This window comes from Mytilus edulis, chromosome 7 (assembly GCF_963676685.1).
Source record: "Mytilus edulis chromosome 7, xbMytEdul2.2, whole genome shotgun sequence".
Lineage (NCBI taxonomy): Eukaryota > Metazoa > Mollusca > Bivalvia > Mytilida > Mytilidae > Mytilus > Mytilus edulis.
This window is the reverse complement of record NC_092350.1, coordinates 56,581,848-56,596,348: the sequence shown is the minus strand read 5'-3', so window position 1 is coordinate 56,596,348 and position 14,501 is coordinate 56,581,848. Positions and strand designations below refer to the sequence as shown.

Here is a 14,501-nt window from a genome sequence, read left to right as displayed (position 1 = left end):
AGCAGCAACATTACACATATACAGCCATGTTCAGTTCTCCTTAAAGACATTTTGGTTTTTGATGACACAGTACAACACTGTCGCATTTCAAAATGTGAGACCAAAGGCTGCAAAACTTGTGCTATTTTAATTACAGATGCTGAATTCACTAGCAATTTGACCAAGAAGTCATATTTTACCAGAAGTTACGATGATCTGAATTGTAAATCGATAAATGTCGTCTACGGATTAGAGTGCAACCTTTGCGGATTGGTATACGTCGGTGAAACGAAAGGAAGGCTAAACAAACGGATGTGCGGTCATAGATCAGACATTAACCTCAATGCTAACGACATTCTATACCAGCATTTCAATCAGCCCGATCATTCCATCGTTTCTATGACAGTTCGCATTATCGAAAAGATATACCATAGCTCTAACAATCCTAATCTTTCAACGACTCTCCGTAGACAAAAAGAAGACTACTGGATTAGACAATTGGGAACTGCAACACCGTATGGCTGCAATGACAAAATTGATGGTATAGGTATTCTATCTAGTCCTTCGTGTAACTCGGTGAATGTGATGAATATTTTCAACTCGACTCCTCGACGTAGACGCAGTCATGGTCATCGTCATTATACATCACCCTCTCTGCATGATGTCTCTATTAATGACTTGCTGCCATTCATACAAAAACCGTTAGGTATTCATCACATTCGCACGAAACTTTATTCATTACCCCTTTCAAAACTTCATTCTCTGTTCAATTTATGTTTGGAATCCACTGTTACAAACCCTCATTCAAACCAATACAAACTTCAAGCTATAATTTCGGATATTGCAAGTCACAGACTTTTCAAGCCAGTTCGCATTGGAAAAGATGAAAAAGAGAAAAGATATTTTCTAAATCTTTCCTTTGCCAACAGAGGTCTCGATGGCGTCAACCTTGGCAATATCCTTCATCATAAATTAGTTCAATCGAAAATACCTCCTTATTTTAAAGACCAGTCTGTACCAATAATTTCTTATACCTATACCAAACCTATTGCAACTAAAATTTTCAATTACAAACGCGTTTTGCAGGATCTCGATATTGACGACTTCAAGTCTAAACCTCCTGATTGCACTTGTGCTAGTTCCCAATTCACATATAATCCCGCTGGCCACGTTATTACCGGTGACCTTAACATTGTTAATAACACTTCTCTACGAAACGTGTTATCGAAAGGTCCGAAATATCGTGAGCCTAAATCCATCAATTGGAAATACAACTTTAAAATTTTGATGGATTCAGTCGAGGATTATGCCAGGCAATGGGCTAAGCGCGAGAAGGAAGACGTAGACACTCTATCCGAATGGATAAAGGCAGTGAGGTCCTTAATACAAATCAGAATTAAGAAACTGAATGGGTCCATCAATGCCCATGCTACGTCAATTTTTAAAGACCCAAATGTTGCTAAACACCTATCCGACCTCCATGATAAATATGTTGTTGTCCCCGCAGACAAAGCCCCAAATAACATCGTTTTTGTCTGTAAAAGTCATTACATTAATTGCTTGATAAACGAATTAGGTATAGACAATTCACTTGGAAACTCAACATATACCCTCACGACACTTACCAAAGAGGAAATCCTGGATAATCACAGGTCTGTTCTTTGTTCCTTTGGTATTTCAACCAAAGATGAAGAACTGGATCTTCCATCACTGTATTGGATACCTAAACTACATAAGTGTCCTTACAAACAGCGGTATATTGCTGGGTCTTCCAAGTGCTCCACAAAACCTCTTTCTAAATTATTAACATCCATTTTATCAGCAATCAAAGACGGGCTTCAAAGTTATTGTGAAACTGCCTATTCTAGAGGTGGCGTGAATCAGATGTGGATACTTAAAAATTCCAAAGATCTTTTAGAGTACATACAATCTAACTCTCTTTCATCTTGTAACAGTATTAAAACATTTGACTTCTCTACTCTTTACACAAGTATTCCACATTCCAAACTTAAAGACAAATTAAAAGAGTTGGTATTACTTTGCTTCATAAAAAAGAATGGCCAACGTAGATACAAGTATCTTGTCTTAGGGAGGGATAAATCCTACTTTGTAAAGAATCACTCTGATTCAAACAAAAAATTCTCTGAAACCGATATTATCAAGATGCTTGATTTCTTGATTGACAACATATTTGTTACGTTCGGAGGACGTGTTTTTCAACAGACTGTCGGTATACCAATGGGAACAAACTGTGCCCCTCTACTTGCTGACTTGTTTCTTTATTATTATGAGGCTGACTTCATGCAGGAACTTCTTAGGAAGAAAGATAAGAAGTTAGCAATATCCTTTAACTCTACTTTCCGCTATATAGATGACGTTCTTTCACTAAACAATTCAAAATTTGGTGACTATGTGGAACGCATCTATCCCATCGAATTGGAGATAAAGGATACTACAGATACAGTTAAGTCAGCTTCATATCTTGACTTACATCTAGAAATTGACAATGAGGGTCGGTTGAAGACAAAACTTTACGACAAAAGAGATGATTTCAGCTTTCCAATTGTGAACTTTCCATTTCTAAGTAGCAACATTCCAGCAGCACCTGCATACGGGGTATATATCTCTCTATTGATACGATATTCCCGTGCTTGCATTTCCTATCATGATTTTCTTGATAGAGGGTTACTGCTCACAAGGAAGCTATTAAATCAAGAGTTCCAAATGGTGAAGTTGAAATCATCCCTTCGTAAATTTTACGGACGCCATCACGAGTTGGTTGACCGTTATGGAATAACCATTTCACAAATGATATCGGATATGTTCCTTACGTCGTAACTACAATTCCCTTCCCTTTCATGAATTTGACCTACCGAATTAGACTATTTACCGGATTTGTAATCACATAAGCAACACGACGGGTGCCGCATGTGGAGCAGGATCTGCTTACCCTTCCGGAGCACCTGAGATCACCCCTAGTTTTTGGTGGGGTTCGTGTTGTTTATTCTTTAGTTTTCTATGTTGTGTCATGTGTATTATTGTTTTTCTGTTTGTCTTTTTCATTTTTAGCCATGGCGTTGTCAGTTTGTTTTAGATTTATGAGTTTGACTGTCCCTTTGGTATCTTTCGTCCCTCTTTTATAGCTTGCTGATCGATGTGAACCAAAGCTCCGTGTTAAATATTTATGTATTTATAATACGTTTGAACGTAGACAAACTACGTCCGGTTAAATTTTTGTAGTAAAATTATATATAGTCGCCTTGACACCTGGATTATTCAATTATCGATTTACAACTTAATAAAGTACTATGAAAAACAAGAGTTCCCATTTCATGTGCTTCTTACGGGTTATCAGATCTTGAAGTGGCAATCAATTCCCTTTAAGGTCAAGGAACAGTAAATGGGCTATGTCGCAGATTTTGCTAAATATTTGCATACAACCTTGGCTCGTTGAACTACAACTGAAAATCGAAAAAAAATTACATTTATCTCTTTTATTATCTGAAAAATTGCAGATTGATTTCTTTTAATATCGGTGAATATTTGTAAAGAAAGCACATAAAATCGGCGAAAAACCTTCTAAAATTTGTCTCAAAAGCGCCAAATCTCTAATTCTACTCCATAGATTTTTCTCAAAAAACTATATATTGTTGACACATACATTTCTGTTTTAATGATATAAAATAATCATAGGGTCACCGACTTCGTTTTATGTCTAATAATCAATTTGTTATCTTGTTGGTAGTGAAAAACGTCATAAATCAACGTTTTATGGCCTGCAACGCGATAAAGTTACGATTATTTCGACGTTTTGTTGGATTTTTTCACAAAGAACGCAACTTTGAATGATGTATACCGTAAAAACGAAGTCGGTGACCCTATCTTTATTTTGCATCATTATAACGAAAATTTATGTATCAACATCATATAGTTTTTAAAGAAAAATCTATGGAGTAGAATTAGAGATGTGGCGATTTTAAGACAAATTTTAGAAGGGTTTTCGCCGATTTTATGTGCTTTCTATACAAATGTTCACCCATTTTGTAAGAATTCAATCAGTAATATTTCAAATGATAATTGAGATAAATGCAATATTTTTTCGATTTTCAGTTGAGTTCATCGAGCCAGAGTTGTATGCCAATTTTTACTAAAATCTGTGACATAGCCCATCTAATACAACTTGACATTAAACCACCTTTGTAATGACATAAATCAATATTTAATTTCCTACTTAATAGAATAGATTTCCTCATAAAAATATAAGACAAAAATAGTCCAAAGTGACCGTGAAATAACGATACTGTAGAGGAAATGAACGACACGAATGCTTTAGGCTCTCTTTCGGAAACTTGCAAAGATACGGAAACTACAGGCGACAGTAAAAGAAAACGTTATCTTGACTTTAAAGACATGCCCAGTGATAGAAATGACACATAGACTAGTACCCGGCCACGTCGACTCTGTGTAATATTTCTGTGTGTATACATCTGATAAGTTAAGCCTTTTTCAACTGATGTTATACTGTTACACAACTATCCCAGGTAAGGGGAGGGTAAGAATCCCGCTAACATGTTTAACCCCGCCACATTCTGTATGTATGTTCCTGTCTCAAGTCAGGAACCTGTAATTTAGTTGATGTCGTTTGTTGGTGTGTTACTTATTTGTTTTTCCCTCATTGTTTGTACACAAGTTATGCCGTTAATTACAATTGTTTTACATTTATCTATTCTGGGTCTTTTATAGCTGACTGTGTGGTATGGGCTTTGCTCATTGTGTAAGGCCGTACGGTGACCCATGGTTGTTAATTTATCTGTCAATTAGTCTATTGTGGCGAGTTATCTATTGACAATAATACCACATTCTTTTTTTTTTCTTTTTTTTTTTATAGAAGAACTAATACAACATATACTTACTTATTGTTCTTTATTCTGAAAACCAATTCCGGACTTCCTTGTAAATATACTTTAGCTTTTGTCAATATCAGACACCTGTATAAACCCTCAACCATTACTGTATATGTGAGCCGGAAGGTGATACGGGTATGGTATTGAAAAAAACCCGTTCTACGGTAATTCTTTATTTACAATTTATGAAATTAGCTGGTTGGGTACTTAAATGTATAATAAAAGTACAAATAAGAAACTATCAGATTTAAACATCGTTACCCTTTAAAACAAGTCGTATTTCACGAAATACTTAAGAGCATCATATAAGTAAAAACTGAACAATTAAAGTTTTCATCATTAGAATTGCACTTGCAAATCACAGTACGGTTTAATTCTAAGATCAAAGACCTGTTGGTTACATTGGGGATCGAAATAATAAAAAAACCAAATATTCACCTTGTTAATGTTTGGTTTTTTTTTGTAAAGCGGAAAATATGTTAGGCAAAATGTCATCATAATTGAATTGATACGATATTCCCGTGCTTGCAGTTTCTATCATGATTTTCTTAATGAGGATTACTGCTCACAAGGAACGTATTATTAAAGTGAGAGGGTTAGCGCTATAGAACCAGGTTTAATCCACCATTTTCTACATTTGAAAATGCCTAGACCAAGTCAGGAATATGACAGTTCTTGTCCATTCGTTTTTGATGCGTTTTGTTATTTGATTTTGCCATGTATTATGGACTTTCCTAATTGATTTTCCTCTGAGTTCAGTATTTTTGTGATTTTACTTCTTAGACCAATTAGTTCCAAATGGTGAAGTTGAAATCATCCCTACGTAAATTTTACGGACGCCATACGGAGTTTGTTGACCGTTATGGAATAACCGTTTCACAGATGATATCGGATATGTTCCTTTCGTCGTAACTACAATCCCCTTCCCTTTCATGAATGTGACCTACCGCATTAGACTATTTACCAGATTTGTTATCACATAAGCAACACGACGGGTTTCACATGTGGAGCAGGATCTGCTTACCCTTCCGGAGCACCTGAGATCACCAAAAACACATAATTGTTGACTAGCTCGAGTACTGCATATTGTGAGCTGCCGATTTAATAAGACAAATGATCAATATAAACATATTATACACTATACAATGTGAAAACAATAACATCAATGTTCAACAAAAATATATACTCTTCAATGTTGACCTTTTGTATTAGAATAACTGAATAAATGAATGTTTCGTGGCCGCCCAGGAAAAACCGTTTGAGGAAACCTGTGTCCGTTTGTCCATGCCAACGAAACTCTAAGTGTTGTACCTCACTTATCAAATGAGAAAAAGAAAAACATAATTTTGTTTGTAAATCTCGAAATAGAAAAGAAAGCGAGTCATTAGGACTCAAGGGCTATGAAAATTTTTAGTACAAAAGTCGTAAACGTTTGTATAGCCAATCAATGCAACCTACCTAAAAATCAATATATTTACCAAAACACAAAATTATGCAAATTTTTTTTCTTAAACAACCCTTAAAAATACGATGTTCACAGTACGAAGTACAGGCTGGAATTAACTATATAAAACAGTCACTTTACAACCTAATTTTTTTCCAAATTGCATTTCCCAAAATAACCCATCCAAGTAATATTCTGAACAGGCAACTATATACATTTCTCTTCTGCTATTAAAAAACCAAACTCTATCAAACTTTCTCTTACAAAAGTGCTAACACGGTGTGCGCAATCGAAATTAATGTCTCCGCCCAAACCATCATCTAAGTACATTATGATTCTCAAACCTTGACTCCTCCAGTACTTAACAACTTCTTTTGTAAGTTTGGTAAATATATGACCAGCGCTAGCAATTTCAAAAGGAAGAACATTAAATACATAATATCTGGTTGTCCCTTCAAATTGCCAACTAAAACCTAAATACTTTCTGTGGTCTGGTAATATTTCTATGTGCTGATAAGCACTTTTTAAATCAAAGCGAAACAGATAATTTCCTTTATGAAATAGTTACTTGGCAACTGACCCATCTTCAAACTTAAATTTAAATTGATGTATGCACTCGTTGATATGTCTGCAATCTAGAACCAATCTAGGTTTTGCTGATCTGTTATATGCTACCGTTAGCGGATTTACTACATACGGTATTTCGTGAACTTCTGAAATACACTTCTTATGTAATAATTTAGAAATTTCACCATTTACAAAAACAGAATTATCTAAAGATGATTCATTATTTCTGAGAACACAACTGTCTGGAAGAGTTTTAAATGGTATACCATAGCCTTGCTCTATTACTTTTAAAATGTACTCACTTGTACCAGTCTCCTTCCATTTGTGTATTGCCTTATTTAATTTACCGACTGGTGTCAAAACATTCACCTGTAAATTTAAATGACCAGACGTCTGGTCACTACTCTCGTTATACCTGACTGAACCGTTAACACAATTGACCATTGTTTTGTTTACCTCTTTGTGAGCAGAATTCACTAAACGACTCCCCCCTTCTAACTCAAAATTTGATTTGTAACTCAAATCCCAAGCTTAATTACAACATTTATCAAAAATTTTACTTAACTTTGGTAGTTTCTTTTCAGGACACTCATTCTGCCAATGACCAGGCTTGTAACAATTATAACAAACACCAGGTTTCCTTGATACTGTCTGTCTATCTCTGCTTCCACCGGAACTCGCTGGTTTCACATAAGGGTCAGCGCGGGATCTCCTCTTTTCTCTGGCTGCTTTGATCTTCCTTTCCGCTGTGATTTGTGCTCGAAATATCTTTCTGTCATCTTCTGAATCGTCCGCCAAAGGATTTGCGGTATACTCCTGAACCAATTTCCACCCACATTCTGAAGAGTCTGCCATCTTTACTAATTTTTGCCGATAATTTAAAAGTTCAATACTTTCAGATATCTTCTCTTTTGCCTTCGCGGCAGCTGAGTCTTTTCCATCCATAGCGTGACGGTGAACGGCACTCACAAAATACGATGTTCACAGTACGAAGTATAGGCTAGAATTTACTATATAAAACAGTTACTTTACAACCTATGTTTTGGCGCCAAAAATCCTTACGCCTACAAATACATGTATTACAAATGCGCAAGAAGACAATCAATTCCCGTTATACTTATGTGCCTCGGGAATTTTTTATTCTACGGTAATTCTTTATTTACAATTCATGAAATTAGCTGGTTGGGTACTGAAATGATTTATAACTTACCTTTCTAAAATTGTTCGATTATAAATTTAGAAATTATAAAGAAACTAAGGTTTCAACTCTCTCAGGAAAAGTCGACCTTAGATGAATTTGGCTAATTGTTTTTAGTATTTTTGAGCTAGCGCTTCAACTGTTTCGGTATTTATACATCATGTGATTTCAAATGTTTGGCTTTGAGCGTTCCTGATGACGGTACAACTAGAAGATCACGTACAATCATGTCAAATTCTTCTATGTTTGTTTTTACTTAGGTTCCTTTCATTCAGGGGTTGTCTCTCTTTGTTAGTGTCTAGAATTGTTATTCGCTTGTTTTCATAGCTGAAAGCAGATCGTTACTTTTTGTCATTTGAACTGTTTCTAATTCTGTCATTTCGGTGTATTTTTAGCTGAATTAAACGGTATCGGTTTTGCTCATTGTTGAAGGCCCTACGGTGACATACAGGTGTTTACCTTCACGTTAATTGATATATCTTTGTGGATTATGTCTCAAATATAATATCACCCTGTTTTAATATTTCATATCACGCAATCAAAACTACGAAAAAAATTAGGTCATGCTATTTCATCCAGAAACATCTAAATTCTAAAAAAAAGAAGAGTACAAAGTAAGCAATATACCGAATGTTCTTGTGCGCCAATCACTTGTGATTAGTAGTAATACTGAGAGCAAAATGAATCTCATTAAAAAGTCTATTTAAGTGAATGGAAAATAGCTCTGAATAATACATTTTGTAAGTTCTTATCATCAATACGAAATAAAATAAAACATATCTCAAAGCTGAATTTCAAAATTAAAACATTCAGAGAAATAACTCAACATAGATACTATGATCATGATGATAAGCATTGTATACGCTAGATAAACGTTTTAACAACACAAAACTCATCATTGACGCCCGAATCAAAAACATAATTAAAGTGTTTGTATCTAAAAGCATATACTATGACAAATGTATAATAAAATTACAAATGAGAAACTATCAGATTTAAACATCGTTACCCTTTAAAACAAGTCGTATTTCACGAAATACTTAACAGCATCATATTAGTAAAAATTGAGCAATTCAAGTTTTCATCATTAGAATTGCACTTGCAAATCACAGTACCGTTTAATTCTAAGATCAAAGACCTGTTGATTACATTGGGGATCGAAATAAAAAAAAAAGAATGTGTCCATAGTACACGGATGCCCCACTCCCATTATCATTTTCTATGTTCAGTGGACCGTGAAATTGGGATGATAAATATAATTGGGCATTTAATATAGAAAGATCATAACATAAGGAACATGTGTACAAAGTTTCAGGTTGATTGGACTTCAATTAAATAAAAAACTACCTTGACCAAAAACTTTAACCTGAAACTTGCACTATCATTTTCTATGTTCAGTGGACTGTGAAATTGGGGTCAAAAGTCTAATTTGGCAATTAAATTAGAAAGATCATATCATAGGGAACATGTGTACTAAGTGTCAAGTTGATTGGACTTCAACTAAATCAAAAACTACCTTGACCAAAAACTTTAACCTGAAACTTGCACTATCATTTTCTATGTTCAGTGGACTGTGAAATTGGGGTCAAAAGTCTAATTTGGCAATTAAATTAGAAAAATCATATCATAGGGAACATGTATACTAAGTTTGAAGTTGATTAGACATCAACTTCATGAAAAACTACCTTGACCAAAAACTGTAACCTGAAACTTGCACTATCGTTTTCTATGTTCAGTGGACAATGAAATTGGGGTCAAAAGTCTAATTTGGCAATTAAATTAGAAAGATCATATCATAGGGAACATATGTACTAAGTGTCAAGTTGATTGGACTTCAACTAAATCAAAAACTACCTTGACCAAAAACTTTAACCTGAAACTTGCACTATCATTTTCTATGTTCAGTGGACCGTGAAATTGGGGTCAAGAGTCTAATTTGGCAATTAAATTAGAAAGATCATATTATAGTAAACATGTCTACTAAGTTTGAAGTTGATTGGACTTCAACTTCATCAAAAACTACCTTGACCAAAAACTTTAACCTGAACGAACGAACGAACGAACGGACGGAAGGACGGACGGACGCACAGACCAGAAAACATAATGCCCCTCTACTATCGTAGGTGGGGCATAAAAATCACCTTGTATTATGTTTATGTTTTTGTAAGGCGGAAAATATGTTAGGCAAAATGTCATCATATAATTTAATTAATACGATATTCCCGTGCTGGCAGTTTCTATCATTATTTTCTTAATGGGGGTGACTGCTCACAAGGAAGTTATTACACCAATTAGTTCCAAATGGTGAAGTTGAAATCATCCCTTCGTAAAGTTTACGTACGCCATCACGAGTTGGTTGACCGTTATGGAATAACTGTTTTACAAATGATATCGGATATGTTCTTTACGTTGTAACTACAACCCCCTTCCCTTTCATTTATTCTTATGTCTTAAATGTTTATTTCTTGAACTTTTTACGACAGTTAGTGAAATCCTTGACATAGTGCATGTAGTGATGCGTCAATAAATATTTTCAGTATGCGGCAGTGAAGTTTTCTCTTTTGATAAGTTAGGTGTAACCGGAGAGCATGAATGTCATGCTAAATTGCTTGTCTCCTCCGGGACTCGAACCCGGGACATCTGTGTTACAAGGCAGCGTGATAACTGACTAAGCTAACGAATTACTTACTTCCTTAGTTAACCGCTGAAGGAAGCAATCCCGTCATAAAGGCAATAATTTTAGTATTGATAGTTTAATCAATGATAACATTAGGCAAATTACCCAGTAGTAAAATCTTATCAGACGTACAACAGGATATATAATAGCGTACGACAAATGTACGAATACATGTGTAATCATCTTTTCATCAGCTGATTGAGTAATTATCTCATAGTATTAACTTTCTACTTGTTATTTTTGCGATGTTAATCTCACGTGTGATATGCTGTATTCGAGTAGTTTCCTCCTTCCGATGTATGATACATTATAACCAAGTATTAAAAGGTAACGCAGTTTTAACATCCTTTTCCTGAAATGTTTACCATTTGAATGACCATATGCCACTATAGTCACTGCACTGTTGGTGATTGCTCTTCATCGTTCTTTTTTTTGTCTGTTTAACTTTTTAACCATACACAACTCGGACAAGGTTATTGAATGATATTTTGAATAATTTTAGATTTTGCTATCCTTAGATGTTTTACCTAATACTGAAGAAAATTGTTTTTTCTTAATTTTTGAAGGCCTTACGATGAGCTACGAATGTTGGCTTTATTTTTGTCTTTTGTCTCATATAGTTATATAACCATGAACTTTTAACCTTTGTGGATCTCTATCTGTGTTTGCTCTTGTCCAAAATTGATACAGCTTAAATGGTTTGGAATACTAAGTCAATAATTTTCTTATGCTATATGGACGGGACTAAAGGCAGGAAGAACCTCGAATCGATATTCAGAACGAATAAAAAACTGTGACTTGATGACACCATAACAAGATTTTTTTCTCAATTTATTGATATGAACTATAGCTACGTATCGGATATAGTAATAAATGTCAGATACATTCCTTTTAATTCAAATGTACTATTTTAGATTTGAATATCATAATGATCCTATCAATTCTTTTTATATTAAGAACATTTGACAGAGAAAAGAGCTGCGAGTAGCTGGTTGCAGTTTTTATAAAACGAATATCGAACCTCCTGCTCAATTCACAGTCATATTGTGCAAACCTTCATATGATACTTCACGACACGAGGAAAATCTATTATTTTAAAAAAGCTGTGTCTTATAGAATTCGACCGACATTATGCAAGTACAGGTATACATTGATACGACTTCGATTGACTTTTGGAACATTAATATACGAAAATAGCAGATGAATTTTGTTCTATTTTGTAAGGTTCTAATGTGTTTTCAGTTATTAAACAATTACAGTTAGAGACTTTGCAGCAATATTTTCAACCAGATATAGGTTAACAGATGTATTGATATTCGTTTTCATACTTAAATATCATTGGCCGATTTCTATCCGAAGCAGCTTACATATTTGTGATATCTTACATGTTAAGATTTTATACAGTAACTGAATCATAACAAAAAGATATGTCAGTTTACAGAATATATGAACGCTTTTCCTCTTGTATTAGCAACAATCAGCATGTTTCTTTCCTTGCTGAAATGAATCGCCCGTGGGTCGGAGAGCCCGTCATTTGCAGATAATAGTTGTCGATGTTTTTTCCCATCAGGAGAGATTATTATAAGATTGTTTGAGTTATGGCATACTACGTAAACATTACCGTCATTATCTACAGAGATGCCCGCGGGTTTCTGCAAAACGCTGTTATTTTGAAATATCCATTGTTTTTTACCTTGTTGATCATAACATGTAACGAAATTATAGTCTGGATTTGTATGATAAAGTTTGTTGCCAAATGATGTAACGTAGCAATAAGCTGGCATTTCAACTCGGACTATATCGTTTATAGTATCGTCATTTGGCTTGATCATTTGAATTCCTCTATTTATCCTAGAATAAAAATTTTTGGATCCATTATATGTTACCCCGTATATAAAGTTCTTTATAGAAATAGTTTTATTAATTTTTTGGGTTTGCATGTCAATAATATAAATACATCGGGCACCAGCATCACCAGATGATACAGCCAATGTATTGTTTTCTGTAATGTATGCTACATCAAAGGATAATGATGGTAATTCTACTTCAAAACTCAGTGATTCATTTGCGTTCAGAACGGTTATAAAACCGATTCTAGATCTACTGCTAGAAAATACCATCCGTCCATCAGGTAGCATACATGTACCAAGAGTGTTTGTGACCTGTTTCGTGTTAATGGTTTGTTGTAACTTTAAATTGATATTTCCAAACGATCTTGACGGTACTTTTGTAACCATCATTTGAGCTTGCTTTTGCTTTCTTGTAGTAAGCTCATTACTAGACTGTTGACTTTCAACCAGTATCTTCCCGAAATTTGGAATGTCGGAAATGAAATTTTTAATTGCAGTGTTGATACGAAATGACAGAACGAACTTTTTTAAATTCTCATTACCTGATATTGACCTAATGAATTCATTTTTGCCAGTTACTTCCTTTTCGATTCGTTTCAAAGACAAAAAAGTCTGAAGATCTGAAGCATGCTGTTTGATATCTGAAATACTATCCTGCAATATCGAAACCTCTTGTTGTTTTTCCTCTAGAGAAATTAACAGTTGACGGATTTTTCTACTCTCCTTGTCTTCTGTTGCACATAGCTTCTTTATTATATCTGCTTGTATTTTGTCGATATAATTATTAATCGCTATTCGGGTCTCTGCGATTTCTTTCTCAATCTGTTTCCGAATCTCAGATAAGGTCAGCTGGTTCTTTTGTCGGTCTTGTCGGATGTTTTTAAAATTTTCGGCTACTTCTACCAATGTCTGCTCGATTTCGTAGAATGCGTTTGATGTCTTAGCGTTATGAATGACGTCATCTAGTTTTACGATTTCATCACATTTGTTGTGATTTTGAACAATGCAGCTGATACAACAAGGGCATTCATGAGTCTTGCAGTAAATGATATATTTTCCATTGTGTTTGTTACAGTAATGAGAAATTTTGACGAGTTCACTCGGTAATTTATTATATTCCAAAATTGGGATAACGGTATGACTCCTAGTTCCTTTAGATAAACTGTGGTGTTCCTTGCAGCCTTCGCAAAGTCCTTCATCACATTCAGTACACCAGATTGTGGGAAGTTTGGAAATATGGCGGAGATTGCATACACCACAATTCAAAAATGAAGTCGCCATACTATAATAGAGAATGTTTACATGAAAAATAAAATATAATCATAAGAGCATGAACTAGCCATTTCGTTGTTATTTTAGAAATCATCGTTTCAAATTCATAACGTTATTCTTATTTATGACTGATGTACCCATATTTTGACTATTTTATTAATTGTGACTGTTTATTTAACGCATCATGTAAATATAACGGAATTTAATGAGACTGTTATTAAAGTGAGAGGGTTAGCGCTATAGAACCAGGTTTAATCCACCATTTTCTACATTTGAAAATGCCTGTACCAAGTCAGGAATATGACAGTTCTTGTCCATTTGTTTTTGATGCGTTTTGTTATTTGATTTTGCCATGTGATTATGGACTTTCCTAATTGATTTTCCTCTGAGTTCAGTATTTTTGTGATTTTACTTTTTATGTTCCATATCTAGTGCAGTAATATTTGATTTTGTTGTAAATGCTAGTTTGACAGATTTTCGCCATTAGCTACACTTTTAGTAATAATGTATCATACTCGGATAGTGGTTTTATATGCCATGCTTTTAAACAAACTGATGGACCAATGGACGTATATAAGGCATTTATGTCATTAATTCTCTTCAATTTTAT

At 34.5% G+C, this 14,501-nt stretch overlaps 1 protein-coding gene across 1 annotated transcript; it reads right to left on the bottom strand.

Moving 5' to 3' along the window:
* Positions 1-12,199: 12,199 nt before the first annotated feature.
* On the bottom strand, positions 12,200-13,900 carry LOC139483239 (uncharacterized). Its single transcript, XM_071267270.1, has one exon. The coding sequence runs from the start codon at positions 13,898-13,900 to the stop codon at positions 12,200-12,202; it is 1,701 nt and encodes a 566-aa protein (XP_071123371.1).
* Between the last annotated feature and the right edge of the window lie 601 nt (positions 13,901-14,501).